This window comes from Canis lupus, chromosome 30 (genome assembly GCF_003254725.2).
Source record: "Canis lupus dingo isolate Sandy chromosome 30, ASM325472v2, whole genome shotgun sequence".
Taxonomy (NCBI): Eukaryota; Metazoa; Chordata; class Mammalia; order Carnivora; family Canidae; genus Canis; species Canis lupus.
Window position 1 is genome coordinate 30,199,006 of NC_064272.1, and position 24,430 is coordinate 30,223,435.

At 47.4% G+C, this 24,430-nt stretch overlaps 1 protein-coding gene across 3 annotated transcripts in view; it reads left to right on the forward strand.

The window, feature by feature from the left end:
• SLC24A1 (solute carrier family 24 member 1) overlaps positions 1-24,430 on the forward strand; it is a 30,924-nt gene that overhangs the window by 2,532 nt on the left and 3,962 nt on the right. Inside the window, exons 2-9 of one of the 3 annotated variants that reach the window (XM_049104039.1) lie at positions 7,113-7,119; positions 12,695-12,796; positions 16,490-16,573; positions 17,693-17,784; positions 20,824-21,043; positions 21,248-21,597; positions 22,353-22,442; positions 23,300-23,466. In XM_049104039.1, coding sequence (XP_048959996.1) covers positions 7,113-7,119; positions 12,695-12,796; positions 16,490-16,573; positions 17,693-17,784; positions 20,824-21,043; positions 21,248-21,597; positions 22,353-22,442; positions 23,300-23,466 — 1,112 coding nt within the window. Of the gene's footprint in view, positions 1-7,112; positions 7,120-11,321; positions 11,380-12,685; positions 12,797-16,489; positions 16,574-17,692; positions 17,785-20,823; positions 21,044-21,247; positions 21,598-22,352; positions 22,443-23,299; positions 23,467-24,430 lie in introns of all 3 variants that reach the window. The other 2 variants (XM_025472440.3, XM_049104040.1) reach the window with 2 other exon arrangements.

Genomic DNA, 24,430 nt, shown 5'->3' on the forward strand with positions numbered 1-24,430 from the left:
GAGGCTTTCTGTTTTTGATATATCGGAGAAGATAACAGATCCAGTCATCCATTGACAAGCCAGCCTTGGGTGCAGAGCCTGCTCTCTTGTCAAGTTGGAAGCCAGACACCAGAGCTCCAAGGACCCTGAGGCTTTCTCTTGGCTCCAGAAATATTTTTTAAGAATTTCTTTGCCCCCATGAGGGACCTTCCTTCTGAGTTTATATTGTGTGGTTCAATTACCTGGAAGATGAATTTAAAGTGGGTAGTCATTTCTGAAAATTCATCTCAAAGTTTTTGTTCCTTGACTCTAAAGTGAAGTACCCTAGGGAACACAGACCCCTGTTTCTTTCCTGCTCCTAAAGGGTGAATCTGGGCAAAGGTTGGCTCTCAGCCTGCCTTTTTCAAGTTTCAGAGAAGCTGCTGGTATGAGCAGAATTTTGTGTGCAAAGAGTGGAAGGACTTAGCCACTTAATCTAGAGTAATTTTGATGAGTGGGTAGGATGGAAACCAAATTCAGCAGCATGTCTGGGAGACAAGAGAGATGAAATATACTTCTTTTAGGATTCTTGAGGCAATGTGGGATTCTGGTGAGAGCACAGGACTAGGAGTCAGGAAATCTAGGTTCTAATCTGCCTCTGCCTCTAACTGTGTGACCTTGGATGAGTCCCTTCCCATCTCTTGCAGAAATGACAGAGTCCAACTAGTCACCAAAAGATCCTGTCTAACAATCATTATCCAAGTGAGTTTAATTCTGGTTGGCTTCGCACAGTGGTTATTTGTCAGGTCTGGTCAACTGAGCTCCAATTGCCATATTAGCAGATGGCCTCCAAAGGAGACATGTCCTACTCAAGGTTATACAGCAAGCAGGTATCCGGACTGTAACGGGGACCCAGTATCCTAACTCCCCATTCAGTGCTATTTCCAATCAGGCTACTGCTACATGGAGCCAGAGGCTTAAAAAAGAAAGGAAGGCTCAGAGCATGACATCATTGAGTATGAAGACACTGGGCCTCCCTCCTAATGACATCCTCAGAGCACACCTTGCTGAGGGTGGCCATGAAGCTTGGTACGCTCTACTCTGTGAAAATCAGCATCTAACACCTTGATGCCCCGCAGGCCAGTGGTTTTCAAAATGCTCTGACTTGCCTCCCAGTCCTTATCAGTAATTCTGTTTTTATTTAAACTCTAAAAATTCCAAATTTTCCATTTAGTGAGGGCTAGACCATCAAAGCGAAGCTTGTCAAGCAAGTGAAGCATCATCATGACTTCAAAGGAAAATCTGTAACCTACTTAAGAGACTCTTCTAGGGCCTTAGCAGCAGTTCTTTTCCAACCGGTGAGAGGGGTGCCAATCACAACTCTGTTCTTATTTGTTGAAACAAACCCAGTATGAATTTTAATTAACAGCATTATTAAACAACAACAACAACAACAAGTTGAATTACTGGCTATCCTTTAAAGTAAATATGTATTTATTTCAAATAAAAAATCTAGGGGTGTCTGGCCAGCTCAGTCGGTGGAACACAGGACTCCTGATCTTGGGGTTGTTAGTTTGAGCTCCACATTGGGTGTTGAGATGCTCAAAAATAAAATCTCTAAAAAAATAAAGTAAATTAAATTAAGAACCAATAGTTAGTACTTCCCAGCACTAACAACCCCTCACTAAAAATTAGTCCACATAACAAGAACTATAACTATTTTGAAATGATTTTTAAAACATCTGGATTTGGATTGCACCTCAGGTTTCTAAAAGCCAGGGAGAGCAGTGAGGGGCGGGGGAGAGATCTGTCTTTGCTTGTATCTTTATGTCTGTGTTTGGCTGGCCTACACCTGTGACCTGGTCAGAGGGAGACAGACTGAGGGCAAGCCATTCGGTTTGGAAGTCATGCAACAATTCTCTGGAAATCCAATCTCTGATCTTGTAAACTGTGTCAGCATTCGTTTTTGCACTTTGTGTGAGAGTGCATGCTTAGCCCTGTACACTGTTTACTTTATCATGAAAATGAACATACCTTGCTCTCTCATTCATGTTGACATATTGACTCATACCCTGCCCTATGAATGGTTCCCCTTTTTGAGCATCACCCCAGGAGAGCAGGGGGCCAGGGCAGCAGCTTCTTCAATCAGCTGTGCTCCAAAGTGAAGAAGTCAGAGAGAAGTGGAGCACGACTGGAAAGAGTGGTGGGGGGCCAAGGAGGGAAGCTGGGGAGGTGAGGTCAGAGCTACAGGCGTTTGAGAAGTCTGAGCAGCAGGAAAAGAAGTGGAGGGCAGTGTGAGCCAGCTCCCTTTGGAGAGAAGCAGGAACAGGGAAGGCTCTGGGCCTCTCACTCTCTTCCTCTCTGTTGCCGGCCAGCCAGGTGGTGAGGCATGGAGGGGGTGGCTGGGGTATCACGCCCATCATTGCCACTGAATGGGGAAACAATCTTTGTAACTCCCAAAGAAGTGAGCCAGGGGTCTTGTCTAGCAGGAGGTGCATAAGTATTTGGTTCTGTTTGCTCAGGAAACCCTAACAGTTCAGGGGCTCCAGTGTAGAGAAAGAAGGGAGTGGGCAAGGAATCTTTACGTATGGAGGGCCTATTCCATACACACAGGATCTCAATAATTTCTCATAAAAGCCCTACAAGGATAGATTGTAACGTCCATTTTGCAGATGAGGAAACTGAGGCTCAGAGAGGACCATTAACTCAGCCAGTTACATAGCCTGTTGATGGTTCTCACCACTGGTGATGAGTTCACCACTCATGATGGTTCACCACTCGTGAAGCTGGATTTCTGTTCTTTTTTTTATATAAAGATTTTATTTATTTATACATGAGAGACACACACAAAAAGAGGCAGAGACATAGGCCGGGGGTGAAGCAGGCTCCCTGTGGGGAGCCCGATGTGGGACTCGATCCCACCTGAGCCAAAGGCAGATGCTCAACCACTGAGCCACGCAGGGGCTCCTGTATTTCTGGGTTTTAACCCAGGCTCCACTGCAGACTGCCCCTGTTGCTCTGGACAAGCCAGTGCAATTCAACAAAGTGCTTAAATGAAAAGCAGTGTGGGAAAAAGATTGTGTCCTTTCCAGCAGAAGCCGCAGGCATTAGATAAAAGTAACTGTAATAGAATGAACCCTGTACAAAGTGCTACAAAGTCACTGCTTTTCAGCCAGGCCTTAGATTGCTTATCTATAAAGTGAATGGGATGACCCAGGGCAGGGGTTGGCAGACATTTACTGTAAAGGGCCAGACAGTAAATAGTTCAGGCTTTGCAGGCCATACAGTCTCTGTCACAACTACTCAGCTTTGTTGTTGTAGTATGAAAGCCCCCGCAGACTAAATAAACAAATGGGAATGGCTACGTGGCCACCGAGTACAACATACTTGCAGATGTTCTCTAACCTGAACAACTTGGAGACAAGATCAGCTGAGGATGATCCATTTTCTTATTGAATATTTACCCAACTGATATCTGTAGTTTCTGAGCTGAAGGGCCTTTCACTTTGTTTTTATACTTCTCTGACAATCTAGAATTAGGATAGTTTTGGGGGGAGAATGATTCTAATCAGAATTCACTTAAGAGCATTTCCAGAAAAAAATAAATGTTGTAGCATCGGACATAGGCACATAGTAACAATTTTCCAGTCTCTCTTTCAACACTGGCTGAAACAAAAAAAAAAAAAAAAAAAAAAAAAAAAAAAAAAAAAAATCAAAGCTAAGATATTTTAGACAACATTGTCCAACTGGCATGTATTGGTTTGGGACGCCTTTTATGACCTCTATTAGTGACACAGTCTAACTTAGCTTGCTCTGCAACTTTATGCCTGTGTATAAGGTACACCTGAATATAAAGTATATACCTCTCAGTGTATTTATTCGAGACCGAGATGACAAATATCTGACTTGCCTTGACCATGCATCGTCACAGAACCCAATAAACAGCAAAGCTGATGCACTAGCCTGGCTTAAAAAGCCTTATCTATCTGTGATTGAAGCACCACAGGCCTTTCTTTAGAGAGAGAGCTCCCAGCTTAGCTAGAAAGGACCAGCCATCTGCACTAGATGCTGATTCGCAATATAGCCTGAGGGCACCAGTGGTAAACCGAGATGCAAGGGGGGAGGCGACAAGCCTATTTTGGGTCCCTTTGGGTCTCTATCCCCATCATACTTCGCAATACTTCAGAATGTGAAACTCTGGAGAAAAGTCTGCCATTCTTTCCTAAATGCATTGGGGGCTGGTTTTGTTTTTTGTTTTGTTATTTTTTTTTTTCCTGGCAAGGTTTTTAAATTAAATCGACCAATATAACTCCCCTCCAAGCAGACAAACCAGGAGCCAGTCCTCTCCTTTTTTGTTAGGGTTGACATTATTCCAAGGGCTTCTATCAGTGGCCTATATAGCCAGCTACCTGCTGTGGAGACAACAGGGATGTGGACAGGAAGCCCCGTGGACAGGAAAGTCTATCCAGTATCTCTGTGCCCCTCTCATGCTAGGCTGCAGGGAATCCACTAAACTCCCAAAGAGCCCATCCTAGCCTGGGCTGAGGGGTTCCCACCTTTCTTTCCCTTTCCTTCTTCCCTTCTGTCTTTCCTTTCTTCTCTCTTCCCTTCATTCCTTCCCCCCTTCCTCCCTCCTTTCCTTCCTTCCTTCCTTCCTTCCTTCCTTCCGTCCTTCCTTCCTTCCTTTCTCTCTTTTTTTCCTTTCTTTCAATATAGTATTCAAACATTTTTATTTTATTTTATTTGTTATAAGTAGGCCTCACACCCATCATGGGGCTTGAACTCACCATCCTGAGATCAAGAGTTGCATGCTCTAGTGACTGAGCCAGCCAGGTGCCCCAGGGTTCCCTCCTTTAACCCCTAGAATACTTAGCTTCCTCCCAGTTGTTAGAAAAAGATGGTAAGAGTAGAATTCTCAATTTTAAGGCTTCTTATATTCACAACATTTTTCTAGTGTTCACTTGCTAGTCAATACTAGCAGATAACAAAATGAATGAATAAGAAGCAAACGAGGGGATCCTGGGTGGCTCAGCGGTTTAGTGCCACCTTAGGCCCAGGGCGTGATCCTGGAGTCCCGGGATCAAGTCCCATGTCAGGCTCCCTGCATGGAGCCTGCTTCTCTCTCTGCCTCTGCCTCTGTCTCTGCCTCTCTCTCTGTGTGTCTCTCATGAATAAATAAATAAAATCTTTAAAAAAAAAAAAAAAAGGAAGCAATCGAGTATGAACAGAAAAACCCAAAACACCTGAGCATGCCTGGTCCAATAGCTTGTTTCCATGGATGCATGTGGGCCTATAATTGAGATTTTTACATGCATTCATGCCGCACAATACTGTTTTATCGTGGTTTATAGGATGGGACTAAATATGAAATTAGATACTCATGGTGTTCTACAACTACAGCATGATTTCTAGATGCTCTGGCACCTGAGTAAGTTGGAAATATATATCTAACATTATTTAGTGTGGAGGAGTGGGCATATGGATGATACACAAGAGAAAAGATAATTTCAGAGAGTGACAAGTGCTGTGAAGGAAATAAGTGTGGTGGAGAGTGACTGTAGGTAGTGGGCCCCCTTTAGCGAGGGAGAACAGGAGAAGCTTCTTGGAGGGAGAAATGTCCAAACAGAGATCTGCAAGATGAGAAGGGAAATTGCTCCGTGCTCCATGGGGAAGCATTCTGGAAGAGGAAGCAGCATTTGCAAAGCCTCTGATCCTGGAAAGAGCTTGGAGCACTAGAATAGACTCAGGCCAGTGTGGTCAGTGAGTAAGGGGACAGTGGCACAAGATAACGTCGGAGAGGTGGCAGCTGCTTCCCTGAAGTAGGGCCCTGTGGGTCAGAGACAGTTTGGATTTTAACTGAAGCTCAGCAGGGAGTGAAGTGATGAGGAGCCACATCTAAAAGGCCGCTCTTAACTGCTGTGTAGAGAATGAAGCGTAGGTGCGCAGGGGTGAAGGAGGAGGCTGTTGTGGGCATCCAACATATATATCTTTGACAGACATTTTGAAGGCAGAATCATCTAGACTGGTGATGATGAAGCGGACGTGAGGGTGAGATAGCAGAAGTCAAGATGCTACTACCATCTACCTTGAGCAGCAAGGTAGATGGTAGCAGCAGCCCGTGCAAAAGGGCAGACTCGAGGAAGAACAGGTTTAGGAAGACTTAAGAGTTTCCATTCAGGAATGATGAGTTTGAGTGCTTCTGTCACCTCCAGGTGGGCATGTCTAGGAGGCAGTTGCCCAAATGGGCCTGAGGTTCAGGATCAAGGTCTGGGCTAGAATAGAAATCTGTGAGTGGCTCAGCCGGTAAAGCATCTGTCTTCAGCTCAGGTCATGACCTCAGGGTCCTGGGACCGAGCCCCACATTGGGCTCCCTGGTCACCAGAAAGCTTGCTTCTCCCTCTCTGTCTGCTACTTCCCCTATTTCTCTCTCTCTCTCTCTCTCTCTCTCTCTCTCTCATTGTGGAATAAATAAATAAATATTCTTAAAGGAAAAAAAAAAAGAAAATTGTGAGTCCCCGACAAATGTGTGGTAATTAAAATTGAGGACTGGCTGAGAGGGGGTGGGTGGGAAGAGAAGGCACTAGGATTGTGCCCTAAAGAACTCCTATGTTCATTTGTTCAGAAAACATTTATTGAGTCCCTTTGAGGCCTGTGTAGGGTCTGGGGTTACAGTGAGAGAAAAGGCAAAATCCCAAGCCCTTGATGAGCTCAGCCTAGCAGAGTGGGAGCTGATCCAGGTGTCACGGGGCCTGATACTCTTTAAGAAAAAAGAGTATAAAACTACTGGTACAAAATTAGATACAGGGCCTTGAAAAGGGTTTGTGTGGGGGAGACATGGGCCTTGGAACTTAAGCTTCATTAGCTCCATGGTAAATCCTTCTTGGTAGGGAAGACAGGTAAATAAAATTGGTAGTTGCCATACCATGTGTGATGGTATAGGAAAGTGCTGAGAGGATTTAGTACTTGCAGAGAGTGAACATCTCCACAGACCAGAGAGTCAGGGAAGGCTTCCTCTGGGAGGGGATGCTTAGCAGAATCTTGAAGGACAAGCGGAGTGTGTGTGTGTGTGGGGGTGGATTACTAACTGAAGAAGGGGTGAGAACTCTCCCGGCCTTGTGGAGAGGCCTAGGGAATGAAATACTGTGAGACCATAGCTGCCCTGTCCAGGATGGTGGCCACTAGCTACGTGGAGCTGATGAGCTCTTGAAATGGTGCTAATCTGAACTGAGATATGCTGTAAGTATAAAATATACACTGGGTTTCAAAGGCTTAGTATGAAAACAACAACAACAACAACAACAACAAAGGCTTAGTATGAAAACCAAAGGGTAAAAGAGCTCAGTGATATTTTTTGTTAATTACATGTTTTTTTAAATATTTTATTTATTCCTGAGACACACACACACACACACACACACAGAGAGAGAGAGAGAGAGAGAGAGAGAGAGAGGCAGAGACACAGGCAGAGGGAGAAGCAGGTTCCATTCAGGGAGCCTGACATGGGACTCGACCCTGGGTCTCCAGGATCAGGCCCTGGACTGAAGGTGGCGCTAAACCGCTGAGCCACCGGGCTGCCCTGTTAATTACATGTTGAATTATAATACTTTTAGTATAGTGAGTTAAAGTATATTATTAAGGGGATCCCTGGGTGGCACAGTGGTTTGGCGCCTGCCTTTGGCCCAGGGCGCGGTCCTGGAGACCCACGTCGGGCTCCCGGTGCATGGAGCCTGCTTCTCCCTCTGCCTATGTCTCTGCCTCTCTCTCTCTCTGTGTGACTATCATAAATAAATAAAAATTTAAAAAAAGTATATTATTAAAATTAATTTCACCCATTTCTTTTACTTTAAAAAATGTGGCTAGTAAAATAGTTAAAATGATGTATGTGACTTGCATTCTATTTCTGTTGGACAGTGCTGTACTGGAGGTAAGCGGGAGGCTGATATGTGCTCAGCCAAGGAGACTGGACTCCCTTGTGAGGATAGTAAGCCCCTAGGATGCGGGGGAGGGACAAGATTTGTGCTTTGTTCAGAAAAGCACTCTGGTTGAGGGATGGAGAATGAACTGGAAGAGTCAGAGGGTTTTGCAGGACTGTAGGCAGGAGAGTGGAGAGATGAGGCAATTTTTAAAATTATTTTATTTATTTATTCATGGGAGACACACAGAGAGAGGCAGAGAGGCAGAGACACAGAGGGAGAAGCAGGCTCCATGCAGGGAGCCCGACGTGGGACCCGATCCCAGGTCTACAGGATCACGCCCCGGACTGAAGGAGGCTGCTATACCCCTTGAGCCACCTCAGCTGCCCCGAGATGAGGCAAATTTGAGGACTTTTAGGAACTAGGTCTGATAGCTAATTGGACATGGGCTGTGAAGGAGAGGGAGGAATTTGGGTAAACTTCTGGATTTCAGCTTAGATGCATGTGTGGATCAGGGTGCAAGACTATACTCAGGAAAGGGCTGAAGAGTCCCCTACTAGGAGTATAACCTAGATGAAGGCAGAACTCAGACCAAGGATTCAGTTAATATTTGTTAAATGAATGTGAAAAAAAAATCACAGTCTAATAATGTGGTTCAGGAAATGTATCTTGGAGGGTCTAGAAGGGGAGAGGTCAATGATTAACTGCTACATCAGTGGGAGATAGAAATTGGAAGTCAGGAGGAGAAGCCCCCTGAGAGGTCACCATATTTGCCATCACAGGTTCCCATGAATGGCTGCAAGGGATCTCCCTGCTCAACATCATCAAGATGCATCACGGGTGCTGGGGGTTTTGGCTGGCACCAAGATATCCTCTTTGGTTTCCTCAACCCCTTTTCAAGAGTAGAAGGAGAAGGCGGGGTGATAAGGCTGAAGAAAGAGGAGGGGCAATGGATTGGTATCAGAGGTGGATGTGAAATACGTTTGTACTAAGGGCATATTCTGAAAACACCTACCTACCCCAACTGCTACCCATAAATGGGCCCATCATCCACATCTAAATGGAGACAAACATTCATGTCCATGGACCTAAAATGTCAATAATTTGAAACAAAGCCACTAGGGAATAGAGATTTTACCTCATTACCTTGTTTATGCTTGGGGAGAAATACGAGTTAGTAAACAACAACAACATACTTCTAATGGGGATCAGGAGATCAGAGCTCTTGATGCTGTCTTTGTGAGCGTGGGCAAGTGACACACTCTTTCTGCTTCTCTATTTTCCTATCAAAAAGCAGTAATAATACTAACCTTGTCTGCTTCATGGAGTTAGTAGTCTGGGATGAGAAAGAGAATGTGAAAGGCTTCAGAGAGCTAGAAGTCCAGGCTGAACTCAGAAGACATTGATGTGTGCCAAGAATGATGAACTCCTAGAGAAGTATTTTGGCTTGAGTAAATCTGAATAGCAGAGAAATCATTAGGCATGTGCACAATGGGGCAAACGTCCATCTCCCCTGTCCGTCTGCGGACAGAAATAGCTATTTCAAAGGGCAGCCTGGCTCCTCACAGTTTTTTTGCCTCCAAAAACTCATTGGGTGAAGGTTGAACATGATAAACCACGAGATCGCTGGGTCAGTAAGTTGGTAGGCCAGTAGACTTACAGGGCTGTCGTGAAAGAGCAGGGGATTTGTTAAGAAAATCAGCAGTGCTCTCTTCATATGCAGGTTGGTTATTTCTGCTCTATTTCATTCATTTTTTTGCGTATTCATTTGTTCATCCGTCCATTTACTTCATTGCATTCATTGATCTATATCCAGCATTCAAACCTCCCTCATCCTTCAAAGCTTACTCAAATTCTCTCTACTTCAGGAAGCCTTCTTGTGCCTCCCACCTGCAGCACCTTTATCTATGCTTCTCATTTCTTGAACCACGTTCTGCTTTGTCATTATGGGTCCCAATTCCTTTCTGGACATGGAACCTGTGTCCTAGAGATCTTTGTGTCCCAACAGCACTAGCACACTGACCTATAAACAGCAGGTGCTCAGGAAATAATGAATGAATGAACAAATTGGGTAGATGGGAGGGTGAGTAGCCCTGGCTCAGGCACTTTTTTTTTTTTAATTTTCTGAGTTGAAATAGAGACAGGAGCAAGGCAAGTCGAGTTCTAGTTCTGGCCTTGGAGACCAACAGGGGGAGGCGAAGACAGTTACTGGGGGCAGCTAGTAACTGTCTAGCTGACTGAAGATAGAAGCTACTAGAAGCTACATAGGAGTAGCTACTCATTCAGCTCATCTTTAGTGAGCACCTACTGTGTACAAGACACCATGCCACAGGTTGGGGGAACAAGGGTGCCTGTATCAGAAGTTAAAAAAAAAAAACATGGAGTCTAGCTGGATTGATAATTCACATATGTTAAAAGTTTAAAAAAAAATGCTTCTTTTCAAAGTTCAAATGGCATTATCAAGCAGTAAATGTAAGATGGAAAGCCAGTGGTCCAGACAAGAAGTACTGTGGGTTTAATGATTCTTCATCTTAGATTTTGTCTCATTTCCTAGCTGGCTGCCCTGCAGCTTCCCCAGGACACTAGCACTTACTTGATCCCAGAGCCAGATTTTGGTAACACAAAATGTGCTTACTGTTGTTATACAGCTTTTGAGGAGAGAGTATCATAGTGGGTTGGAGTGAGGGAGGGAGTAGAAGAGGTCATTCAGGTCAGGAGAGCTTTATCAAGAATTCACCCTGAATTTTCTAAAAACACTGGTAGACATGGAGGAATGGAGGAACGGAGAAGGCATTTGAAGCAGAGGGAAAAGGTGTGAACAAGGGACCAGGAGTTGGAATGGATTGGGTATAAGTTGATGCATTCATGCATCATTCAACAAATATTTATTGGACCTTTGCTGAGTGCCCAAGAGTGTTTTTGTGCTGCACACACAGTGGCAAATGAAATTGGCAATCTGCCTTCAAGATGCTAGTGGGGCAGTTAATTTACTTGTATGTTTGTTAACAATGTTTGTTATCATACAAACAAGTTGAAGAAAGTGCTGTGGAGGAAGAGAACAGGAATCTATAAAAGAGACTAAGACGACACCTTAGCTTCCCGGAGGAAGGTGATGTGTAGATGGAGATCTGAAATATGGGGAGCGAGGGAAGGAGGGTTCCAAACGTGGGTAAAGAAGATGGTATGTCTGAGGGACTGAAAGACAGTTGGTGTTGCTGGAGTGTAGGCAGGGGACACATTTGACTGGGAAACTGTGTGCAGGCAGAAGGCAGGCTGTGAAAGGCCAGGCCGGGGTTTGGACATGGTAACACATCTTCTGAGACCTGGTTATCTTTGGATGTGTTCTGTGTTCCCACCTGAGGGTTGCCTGGAGAGAAAGGGATGTAGGGAGGGAGAGAGAGCAAGGGTCACTCCAAACATCCCGTGCGTGACTCCTGTCCCTGTTTGCAGCCAGGCAATGGGGCAGTTGCGGTGGATGAGCTACAGGAGAACAAGAAGCTAAAGGTGGGTGCCATGTGGAGTCTGCCAACTGGGGACACCGCAGGGTCTCAAGGACAGCCACAGATACCTGAGGCACTGTGGCCCTGATGCCAGGGATCCTGGGCCAGGTCCAGGCCTGGGAAGCTCCTGGGAATGCTGCCAGGATGAGCCAGTGACGGAGCTGGCTCCTTTGCTGGAGGGACTGTCACCTCCAAGGTCGCCTTGGAGGAGGCACTTGTTGTCACTCATTGCTTGCTCTGCCACGAGCTTGCTGTGTGAGCTTTTGCATCTTTAAATGATTGTGGACTAGATGAACCCAAGCCCCAACTTCTATAATTGATCTAAAAGCCTAATTACTGTAGCTTTGGAATGCTCCAGAAAGAAGAGAAACACAGGAAGGGCACTGGGAGCAGGGCAGTCTGAGGTTTCTGAAAAACTGTGTCTTAGTTGCCTTTGCCCGGTGGGCTATTTGGGAAGAATTATGGGAACCTTAGAGCAGAGAGGCTGGGGCCTGAATGAAATCTTCCTCATCCTAAGAAAATCCCTAGGCCTGTTGTGAAGTGCTGTGTTACCACAGCCACTAGATGGCAGAGAAGTTCAGCTCCAGAGGGATGGGGCAGGGTCGGGGGGAGGGGCTGCAGGAGGGGAGGGGAGGGGGGCCCTGAGCCCGGGTTGGTCTGTCTTTGGACGTTCCTTTGTAAATCAGATGCTGTTTCTCTGTGTGTCACGTCTGGGTACCTGCACATACAGATGTGAGTATGTGTGCGCCTCTGAAGGTCTCTTGAACATCTGCGAGTAGGAAAGAAAGGAATGCAACTGGGGATCAAAAAGGCCCCAGTGCTACTTTTGAGTCTTTCATTTCCTCCCCACATGGCCTTGGATAAGTCACCTGGCCCCGTCCAGTTTTCATTTCCTTTGCTGTAGAAGGGGATCACAGCCTTGCTTATGGGGGGCTGGGGCAATGATAAGGCATGATGATGCTTCGTGACTGTAAAGGGCTGTACCCGGCCACAGTGGGCTGTGTGTGGTGTGTGGGTGAGTGTGTTTCTACGAGACTGTATTTTCAGGGAAGGACACTGCTCCCTGTTGAGGGAATTACTGGGGAACTATTCCGTATGTAGAATGCGCCGGTCATGGAAGAGTGAGGGGAGGCCGGGGAAGCAAGCAGTGTAACTCTCCTGATTGGGGTGAGGGGAGAGGGGAGGCCCGGATAAGGCTCCCGGGCTCTGTTTTGTCCTCCAAGGGCGGGAGGCAGGGTTCGTGCGGCTCCTAACCTGCCTTGGGCAGGGGCCCACTGAGGCCTGTGCGGTTCTCCCCTGCTCAGCTCCCGGCAGTGCTCCCAGCAGTGCTGACCCGAGGGAGCAGCTCTGCCTCTCTGCACAACAGCACCATCCGCAGCACTATCTACCAGCTCATGCTCCACAGCCTGGACCCTCTGGGAGAAGGTAAGCAAGGCCTCCCTGGACCCGCGTGGTCTCCTGTCCACCCCTTCCCTCCCGCAGCTGGACAAGAACAGGGACCTGCCAAACTAGGAGGCAGTGGGGAGGATGAGGGTGGAGTGGGAAATAGAGAGCAGAGGAGACTTGGGGGGTGAGGTCAACAGTCTGGGAGACAGGGGAGAGAGAAGGCACAGGACTCCACAGGAGAGGGCCGCAACGAGCTAAGGTCTTTAGGTATCCATACCCCCACGACTTCCCTGTCTCCATGCCCCCTCCTGTAAAAGGGTTCACCTGTAGTTAGTGAGGCCATAAGTGCTGTGTGCCCTGCTCTGGTCTATGTTGGGGTGACCCTCAGTGAGTTCCCTGGAAAGCCCATCACCCACAAGTTGGCTCCAGGATCCCACAGAATCTCCAGCCAGGCAGCCTGGGCCCCGCTGACTGCTGGGGGTACCTCCTGTAGGGCCCCACAGCCCAGAAGCTCTGTGGTACATCCCTTTGCTCTGTGTTTAGCTCTGGAGTCCTAGGAAAACTGCTGACCCTCTTCCCAGCTAGGAACCCCAAAGAGGCTGCCAGGGCCACTTCAGGGGTGGGAGGGGTCCAAGTAAAATGGGGTCTGTTGTCCAACTTGACAAATGATGGGAGTAGCAGGGATTCTCACTGCCCACCTTACCAAGTTCTGCCTTCTGGCCCCTTCCCCCGAGGGCTGAGCTGAATATGACACTGGAGACTGACTCTTGAGCATCAGGAAGCACCCTGACTGACCTTTCTTGTTCAGGGACAAATCTTGGGGTGGGGGTGGGCTCAGAATTTCCTCAGGCCCTGAAGTATCCCCTTCAGGTACAGTATTAGGTTGTTGGGTATTTAAAAAGGTATTGGACTGGGCAAAGCAGAGACAAAGATGAGATGATCAAACCTTCCTTTGAAAATCTTCAGGGTGAGCCTCGACAGACACTGAGGGAGGCCACTCCTAAGTATCAGCCCCAGAGAAACAGTGGCCCCGGAGTTTTGAGAGTGGAGTTCGTAGTACCAGCAGCCTATGGGTGATCAGTACTGCAGAGACGTCTGACCTGGGGCAGTGAAGGAAGCTGTATTTCTGGGTTATGCTTGGCCACTCCTTGTGGCCAACTCACCAACTCTAGCAAAGTCCTGAAGAGAAAGATCTTCTCCTGAATGGAACCTCAGGTGCCCCTGCCTGGGCCGTGACCAGGAGCCTACCAACGGCTGACCTACTTGCCCTAACAGGATTATGTGATGGCCAGGCCAGGCAGAGGTCAGAGGAGATTGATACTAAGTAGGAGATGATCCGGCCACGCTGAGAGCAGAAAGGCCATGTGAGGAAACAAGTGATGGGGGAGCCGGTGACATCCCCGGGAAGACAAGCGAGCTTGGTACATTGTGTGCACATGAGGCAGGTGTGGAAAGGCCTCTGCGGCGGACGATTGCTGATATGCTCTGGGATGAAGTCCTGCTCAGAGAAGCCAACTCTGATTCTACACCCCAAGACCCCATCCAGGAGGGGCTGGGACCTTGCAAAGCGGTGATGAAGGCCTTTCTTCCTAAGACTTTCCAGATCCATGTTTGTGTTTCCAAATGGCTCTCCAGATGTTTCTCTTTCCACAGAGCTGATGTGTGGTCTGAACTCTCACCTACCCTGTGAAAGGCCTTCTCGTCTCCAGGATCCTATGCCTTTTTTGGTGGTTTCCCTTGGATATGTGTGTGTATGCACGAGAAAGAGGGAGGGAGGAACGGAAGGAGGTCCTGGGGACCTGCTATCCTCAGTGGCATGGAGATGAGGGTTAGGGTGTGTAATGAGGGGCAAGAAGGCAACAGGGGAACTTGGTTTTCTCGCAGCCCTTTCAGCCTACAGGCAGCGGCCACTCTCAGGGCCAGAACGGCAGCCCAGGGAGCTTTCCTGTGGTAACAGCAACTCTGTGTTGCTCCACAGAAGACCGTGATGCTCCATCCATGCTGGGGGGAGGCAATTAAAGTTGTGTGGACGAAAGAGGCAGCGGAGTGCCGGGTTCCTGACCGCGCAGCTGAGGACCTGCTGGGCAGGCCACCGGGACACTTGCAGGGGCCTGCGTGCCCGAGTGCTGGCTCTGCAGGTGCAGCCTCCTGCCAGAACCAACTCTGAGTGTTCAAGTGCTGGGCTGGAAGGAGGACACTCCATGTTTATCTTTCTTGCCCATCCTGGACCCAGGTGGGGTATGATCTCCGCGGCATCCTGCCTTGCCCCTTCCCAGTCTGCCCGCGTCATGGACTGGAGCACCTAAAGTGTCCCTTCTAACTCGAACCCTCTGGAGTCCTGGGCCACCGCAGAGTTGCTCCCAGGGTGGCACAGCTGTTCACAACCGCTCTCGTCACTTCATCCTTGTTGTAGCTAATGCTTCTGTGGTGCTTTCCAGGTGCCAGGCACTGTTTTAGGCACCTTCGTGCGTAAACTTATTTATTCCTTTAACAGCCCTGTAAGATCTTACAGGTACAGAGAAGTTACGGATCAGTCAGCAAGGTCCTTGGGTAGCAAGCGGCAAAACCAGGATTCAAACCCAGGCCCTCTGGTCCCAGCATCCCAGCTAACGTAGCAATTTTTAATTGTAGCAGTTAAAACAGTTTTAATTTTGTCTCACAGACCCCCATATCCGTGCTCTGAGGGTATCATGATGTTCCCTTTTTGGAGGGGGACACTGAGGCTTAGAGAGGGTACCCAGGCTTCCCAAAGTCACCGGCGCTCACAGGGGAGAGTAAGCCTGGACTTCTAAATGGATTCCATGGCACCGCTTTGTTCTATCACCATTGTCCTTACCCTCCTAGGCTACACAGCTGTTAGGAGGACCTTCATGAGCCCCTGTACCTCAGTCTCTGTGCCTCCTACCTTGAATTACACCTGTAAAGCACTTTGCATGGTGTCTGGAACATCATCACGTTGAAAGAGGTTGCCCTCCCTATTTTTCTTGTTTGGAAGTCAGCAGCACCATTCTGCACATACAGGGCTCTGTGGGCTTCTGGCAAAGTGTATACACAGGGATCTGGAAAGAAAGAGGTCCTGCTTGGACTCCAGGTACATAGAATCAGAAAGGGTGTGGCAGGGAGCTTGGTGGTCAGCTATTTGCCCTTTCTGACCAGAGAAGGAAGTCTCATAAGCATAGTCACCAGTAGTGGCCCTGGAACTATAGCAAAGCTTCATAGAAAGTGAGGTGCTAAAAAAAAGAAAAAAAAAAAAAAGAAAAAAAAAAAAAGAAAGTGAGGTGCTAAGGACCTTATAGTTAATGGAGTCCAAGGATGGCAAAAATGTCTCCTTGCCATTTTTTGGCCCATTCTCTGATCATTGCAGACATCACTGATCAATCATGGCAACCTCCTACCAACCTTGGATCAGAATTCTCCTCAATTTAGCACTCAAACAGCCATGACCAGAACTCATAAAGGAAATAAATCTTATTTGTTGCTTCTGAGTCCAACCATGTCGTTTTATCAGAAAGGAAATAAGATTAGATAGGGGAAGTGATTTGCCTAAGATCACAGCCAGTTAGTAATGATGCAGGAGATTTAAGGTAAAAGTTTGGGATTGGGCAGCATGAACAAGCCTAGTAGGACCAGCATCCAGACCACAACTCCCAGGCCAGCCTCTTCCCACCCACGTCAGCTGGCCAGCCCCACTGCAGGGTCCCAGATAAGATGTGTTCCCTTTCTTGTTTGCAGCCCGCCCCTCCAGAGACAAGGAGGAGAGCTTGAGTCAGGAGGCCAAAGCCAAGCCTCACGCTAACACAGAGAACAAACAAGAAGGTGAGAGGATGGCAAGACCGCTGGGTTTCCTCCTGCCACCTTCCTCCTTCCTTCCTCCCTCAGGCCAGGGGCTGAGGCATGCCTCTTGGCCTCTCTGAACCCGTCAGCTGGAGCGATGATCTGGTGCTGCACTCTGGCCTTCTCCTTCCAGCGTGCTTCCTTTCTGATGGGGCTGCTGGCTTAAGGGAGGTCCTGGAAGACTCCCTGCACACTCCCCTCTGATGGGCCCGGCCAGGCCAGGCCAGGCTGGTGTATGTGTGTGTGTGTGTGTGTGTGTGTGTGTGTGTGATTGAAGTCCTATTTCTTTTTCACCAAATCTCATCCCAAAGGAGACTCTATTGGCCCGTTTCTTTTTCCTGTCACTTCTACACAAGGATAGTGCTGGTAGGGATTGGTCTGAGACCAGCAACCCCAGGAGGGAAGGACCCAGAGGTCCCATGATACAGAAGTACAGCATCCATGTGCCAAGCCCAGATGGAGGGAGAGAGCTACTGCCCTGAGGGTGCTGCACAGCACACCAGGCCTGCCTAATGCACCCAGCAACCCTTGGAAGGAAGGAGAGCAACAGCCATTTTTCCAATTTTATAGACAAGGAGACCCAGGTTGAGAGGTCAAGTGACTTGCCTAAAGCCACAGAGCAAAGAAGTGAGAGGGCCTCTTCCTAAGCCCTGCTTTCCAGGCTTTCCTAGTCTCCCTTCCCTGCAGTCCTATTTCAAGGCTTCCAAGTGGCTGCCTTTGAAGTATTCAGGATCCTCTCCACGTAGGTGGTAGGGGGAAGGCTCAGCCCCTGAGGGCTGGAGCTTTGCCCTCTCTCTGGTCTCAGTTGCCCAAGCTGTTCATGGGATCCTTGGCCGCACTGATCAGGATGGAAATGTTTGTGAATACAGGGGAGCAAGGATGGCCACCTCCCAGCTGCCCCCTTGTCTGCAGCTATCTCTGTGGACGGGACAATAACTGTTTGTATCACATCATGTTACTTTTTCTATCAACAAGAAGTTCCCCAAACTTTCTGAGATGCTGAGGGGGACAAGTCCAATAGCCCCATAGCCCCTCACACTAGCCTCTGGCAGCTGCTCTCAGAACCTGCTTGTCTGACCTATTCCATGTTTATCCTTTAAGAGGAGGAGTCAGCCGAGCTTCCTGAGGTCACAGTCACGCCAGCGCCTGCTCCAGATGCCAAGGGAGATCAAGAAGAGGATGCTGGTGGTCAGGTAGGCACAGGCCTCTTCTCAGGTGGAGAATCTAAGAGGTCCAGGGAAGGGCTTGCTGATCAAAAATCCTTCCTTTTTGAGGGTCTGAAACACTATTTGGGGTCCATTCCTCTGAGGCTCGCACGGGGCCAGTTAATTCACCCTTAATGGCTTAGTATGAGTGAGATAATACATATGAGAATGTGTTGCCAACCAGTCACACGCTGTAAGAACATGAGGAGTAGCTGTTAGGGGATCTGTCAGAAACTAGGGGGCAATGAGACCAGGCAGCTCTGAACGCAGCGGGGAGGGTTGCTGGATAAATGCCTTGGGACCCCCCTGAGGTTTGTCCACAGGGCTTCCAGAGTTCCATCGTCACCGTCTTTATGGCCACACAGCCTCTTCCACCACGCTCCAGCCAAACTGGGCTCCTTGTCTCCGCTTTCCTACCTCCAGGCCTTGGTCCTCCCACCTCAGGATACCTTTTCCCCTCCAGGCCACTGTAAATGCCTCCATTGCCATCAAGCTTCCCTGGACCCTCTATAGCCCCCATCTGATGAACGAATGCCCTTCAGTACTTGGTCTCTGTCTCAGGGGTCTCTGTCTTAGCACTGCCTTCCCCAAACTCTATTTAGTAGCCTCTCTTAGTTCTCCTGCAGGTGGCGAGGTTCCGGCAGGCAGGATGCAGGTCTGAGTTGTCTGTCTCTCCCACGAGAGAAATGCAATGCCTGGCATACACAGCTGTGCTTAGTAAGGGTTGAGTAATGACAGTAAATAAGCATTTCGTTTACAAGTTCCATCCCTGTTTGTTTTTTTCTGCTTGACACCGAGAAACAGTCAATTATATCTCATCCCAAAGCCAGCAACTTTGGGTTTAGTGTCTAAACTTGATGGTATCATGAGTGTCCTGAGTAGACCCATTACAGCCAGCTTAAGTGAAAGAGATTAAGAGAATATGGAGGTATCTCCTGAAATCCAAGGGCAAGATCAGTCTCAGAGAGAACTGCACTTAGGCCTGAGCAGGCATCTGTGACTCCAGTGGCTTCTCACTCTTTCTCTTGCTTTCCCTCATGTCCCCTTCTCTGTGTGCAGGCTTTATCTCAGCTTCTCCTGGTAGCCTGACTTCATTTGCTTTCTTCTTATTGCTTTCTTCTTGGCACACGTAGCCCTAAACCACCATGCCGGGCCTCGGGTCCACAGGGGGATCAACCAATGACTGGCTCCCAGTCTCAGAAGAGACAGAAAGAATTTGTTCAAACCAGGTCACAGGTCAGGGATCCAGCCTTTGTCCAATCAGCTGTGGCAGGGAGTGGTGAGTTGCTTTGACTCCAACATGGAAAAAGAGAGCCACCCGTTCAGAGGGTGTTAGGGGTGACAGTTCTCAGAGAAAAGATGGCAGGTTGGGCAGACACTCCCATACTTATGGATTTAAATGACTTACTATCTTTTCCAGGAAGATTTCTCTCCTGATGGGGGTGGAGGAGGGAGGGCAGGAATTATTTCAGACTAAAATCTTCTTGTTGTTCATTTCCAATTCAAAGCACAGGCCTCATGAATATTAATATTTGATTACTACATCAGGGGTTTACAACTCTGGTTGCATATTAGAATAATTTGAGGAACTTTAAAAAATGCCCAGACCTCACCCTCAACTAATTAAATTAGAATATCTGGGGTGGGTCCTTGGGCATGAATGTTTTTAAAGCCTCCAGGTGATTCTAATATGCAGCAGGATTGAGAATCACTGAGCATCCTTTAGGGGTTGGCTGTGTCACAAAATTTGTTATAGGTGACATACTCCATGGGCACACAGCCCGAGTCATTTGCTCAACCGACTGGCTCAGCATGTTGCTATAGGTTAGTCGCGTGCCTAATCTGTGGACACTCAGAGTTAGTGGCTTTAGAGTGTATATGGAGTCAGTCCTTGGTTCCCAAACCCTCGTCTACAAGTGGATATATTAGGAGCACTTGTGAGCACATTAAGATAGACTCCTGGCTTCTAATTCACTTGACCCAGATGGGGCCAGGACATCTGTACTTCTTTTATTAATTTATTTTAAAAATCTGTATTCCTACTAAGGTCCCCAAGCTAGCAGCTTTGAGAACCAAAGATCTCTTTCATCTTTGGCATTTGCAAAGCAGGGTAGCTTGATGGTTAAGAGGCTGAGAGTTGGACTATCTGTATTACAAGGCCCAACTTTAATGCCTTGGGACCCCCCTTGGCACTTATTGTGCCAACTATGGGCAAGTTATTTAACTGCTCTGTAACCTAGTTTCTCCATCTATTAGATGGGTTCAATTCTATCTTTATCATAAATTAATTAACTCATGAAATGCACTAAGTGCTAGCTATTATTATTATTATTTAAGCCATTTAGCATGGTGCCTGGCACATAAAAACACTCCATAAGTAGGTATTATCATCATCATTTTATACATAAAAGGTAATATGACAACTTAGAAGTTTTAGTAGACTCAGCAATGTATCCACCAAAAGATATGCCATACTAGGCAACACTAATAGAAACAGGTATCTAAGAAAAGGAGGTGATAATCCTATTCTACTCTGTGTGGTGTTTTGTGTTGCTTTCAAAGCTTCCTCATGGGGTGTAATCTAACTAGAATAAGTTCACCAACATGGGGAGGAGGCTTCAGGGCATAGCATGGAAAGATGGAAAAATCTGGGAATCTCTGACCCATGGGGAAAAACGCAGTCTTGTGGAAGGGTGATTAGCTTTGTTCTGTGTGGCTCCAAAGAGTCAAACTATACATAGAGGGTAGAACCTTATTATGAATATGGACTTTAATCAGAGTTGTCAAGATGCAGAAGCCACCTGATGTGGTGAGTTTTTCATCCCTGAAAAATGATCAGATAAAGACAGGACAACCACCAGGTGGGAATGCTAGGAAGGGAATTTTGCTGAAGGATTGAACTAGTTTCCTCCACATACTCAGGTTTTTAGATTCTTTCCGAGAACAACAACAAAAATGGGGGAAAAACTGGAAAGGAAAACAAGCAGAGCAGTTATTACACACTAATCTGTTGGCTTTGAATTGCAGGAAGGAGAGGTGGCTGGAGCTGAGAGCACAGGTGAAGTGATAGGTGAAGAGGTGGAAGCTCCTGGTGGAGGTGAAAATGGACAAGGTGGAGGTGAAACTCAACTGGAAGGTGAAGGTGAAATCAAAGCAGGAGAAGGAGAAGGTGAGCATGAAGATGAAATCAAAGCAGGAGAAGGAGAAGGTGAGCATGAAGATGAAATCAAAGCAGGAGAAGGAGAAGGTGAGCATGAAGATGAAATCAAAGCAGAAGCAGGAGAAGGTGAACCTGAAGGTGAAATTGAAGCAGGAGAAGGTGAACCTGAGGGTGAAATTGAAGCGGGAGAAGGTGAACCTGAGGGTGAAATTGAAGAAGGAAAAGACGTTGCTGATTGTGACAGTGAAGGTGAACTCCAAGCAGAAAAAAAAGGAACTGATGAAGGTAAAGGTGAACTCCAAGCAGAAGACGGTGAAATGAAAGCTGATGAGGATGAAAATGAAGAGCAGGAATTCAATGCTGAAAGTCAAGGTGAAGCCCAAGGTGATGAGAAAGGTAAAGATGGTGAAGGGGGAGGTAAAGAAGATGGCAGTGAAGATGAAGAGGAGGAAGAGGAGGAGGACGATGAGGAGGGCGAGGAGGAGGAGGAGGACGAGGAGGAGGACGAGGAAGAAGAGGAGGCCAATGAGGAGCCTTTGTCCCTGGAGTGGCCCGAGACCAGGCAGAAGCAGGCCATCTACCTGTTCCTCCTGCCCATTGTGTTCCCGCTGTGGCTCACAGTGCCTGACGTCCGGAGGCTGGTGAGTTTGCCCAGCGGTGGCCCTGGGGGCGGGGGTCTGTGGAGTCTCTAGGCACTCCCACTCAAGAGGTGGGAGGACAGGACAACTCAGCTTGGCAGGGCTCAGCTACAGAGAGTATCTGGGATGCACCTTGCAGCTCCAGAAGGGACCATGCCCCGAGGGGACATCCCGGTGGACTTGGGAGGCCCTAAAATGTGCTTATTTCCATCACTATAAGCAGGTGAAGTAGTCCTTTAACCTCTATTGTCAGTTTCTTGATTTTAATATGGGAATGATGCCAAGCCCCCTGCTCCCCATATGTCACAGGGATATTCTGAAAGCCTAGGGGGAAAGTACTATTTCTACCCAGCATTCTCATTTATAGGAAAAGCTCTGATAATATACTCTACCCAAAGGACATCCATACTCTATCTCGAGGTCCGGAGGTGGGTAGGGCCAGAGATGGGGTTGGGGGTGGTTGTAGAATCCACACCTAACACCTAGACCAGTGTGGTTCTAGGGAAAGCAAATAGCTGTCTTCAGTTTGATATCTGCTGAATGCCCTGCTGGTCGGACTCCCTTTAGGCCGCCAACCTCTTCCTACCCCAGCCATCTCAGGGCCCTCACTGGAGATCATGACCTCAGCAGACACGTCTCCAGACCCTTTCCATCACTTCCCTGGCAGATCCCATCACTGCTTCTGGGGCTCCCTCTGAAGGGCCAAAGACCTTTAGTCTCTGCAACTTCTTTCTCTTCCTTTTCACACTTGCAAACAGGAGTCTAGGAAGTTTTTTGTTGTCACCTTCCTGGGATCCATCGTGTGGATAGCCATGTTCTCATACCTGATGGTATGGTGGGCTCACCAGGTGAGTGAACAGTGGGAACTAAATCCTTCATCCGTGGGGCCCAAGGACACTTTTTTCCCCCTTCAGGGTGAATGTCCAGTACCCAGGTGGTGGTGAGGCTCAAGTGAATTTGTAGTTTCTGTATTGCTTGTAAAGGCTCACAAGTTGACTTTTTATTCCATTGAGTGTGGAATTTTCAAGTGTGGCTCTTGTCTTACAGTCATATTGCAGCCTGACACAGAAGGCCCTTCGCTGTCGGACCCAGCTGACTGTGTTGCTTATTAGCCTTATTCTGGGCTCTGTGATGCTTGCCCTTGTTCTCTCCACCTGGTGACACTATGCATACTCATGAGAGCAGACTCAGTTTTGCCTCCTCTTGGGCATCTAGTCAGCCTTCCTCTGAGTTCCCCTGGCTTTTCTGTTCTACCTGGGGGTTTTGGGTATGAGCTTTTCCGCTTCACTAGCCTGGGAATAGGGTCACTGTTGTGCTCGTTCTTCTATCTCCAGCCTCTTAGTTCCTGGCACATAGCAGGCGTCTATGGTTCTGGAAATGGACACATGATATGGACAGATCTTTGGAGGAGTAGTTCTTTTGGAAAGGTGGAGATGGTTGTAGTTGGCATGACAGTGAGAGGTGGTATTAGAGATAGACTTGTGGTCCAATTTGGACAAGAACTCCATCATGCCCTGAAGCCTTGAGCAGGGGCCCTGCTCTTTCACTGGGTGGTCCATTTCTCCCAGGCTTAAAGGAGTGTGCTGAGCTTGGGGGGGAAAAGGTGTTGGGTTTGCACAAATAGCATGTGGTTGGTGCTTTGGAGAGCCTCAGATGTCCCCCTTGACATTGCCATGGTTTCTCATCACTGTTACTTTTTTACCAGGTTGGTGAAACAGTAGGGATTTCTGAAGAGATTATGGGTTTGACGATCCTAGCAGCAGGCACATCCATTCCTGACCTCATCACCAGTGTGATTGTTGCGCGGAAAGGCCTGGGAGACATGGCTGTGTCAAGCTCTGTGGGCAGTAACATATTTGATATCACTGTGGGGTGAGTGGCAAAGTTGTTTCCCAAGGCATATTGAACATGACTGGAAAACACTGTGTTGGTTCTGTTCACTGGTTTTTCTGCTTCATTATTTATACATGGAATAAAAGGGCATTTACGTTATTAGTTGTCTACAAGGCAGCAAAATATCCTCCCTTCATTCATCACAGCCAAATGGGATAATAGGACAAAAATGCTGCCTGAAAGGTAACTGAGTAGAATTTATAGATGAATTGAAAAACAAAGTCCATCAAATTCATTACCAAAAACAGTGAAATGCTCTGTTCACTGACCTCCACGGTGTACATGTGGGGTTAGAAGGAGCAATGACTCAAGTTCGCTTCCTGATATTTCTGCCCTTTGCATTTGGACTCCTGCCAGCTTAGAGGCTCTAAAAGCATTTTGTCTAAACATGCAAATGCTGCATCTTCCTGTACTTATTCTCTTAACTGCCTCCTCCCAACTGGTCCGAGCAGAACCTCTGAACTGTTTTCATTTCCATAGGCCTATCTCAGATTTGGATGGTGGCTTTGGTTTCTTTAATTTGAATTTGTGTATGTGTGTGTATGGAGGGGGGGAGGTGGAACACAGGAGAGCCCTCATCCATAAAGAATTTAAAGACATGTTAGCCTGAGATGGGATTTATCATAAAAATTGAGAGATTAAAGAGTCACACATCAACCCACTGAGATTCCTCATACACAGATCATGAATTATGAAGGGAAAAAACCCCACTTGGACTCAGAAAATTTCAGTCCTAATTTAGGGTCTTCTAGTTATTGTGAGTCCTTGGGCATGTAATTTCAATTTCCCTTAACTTTAGTTTCATCATCTGTGAAATGGGGCTGATATTTTCTCTTCTATTTGGTAGGCTTGTGTGTGTGTGTAAAAATGCTTTGTAAATTGTAAAATTCTGTTTATGTGTGTGGGATTATTATCATGTATATGGGATTGTTATGTTATAAAT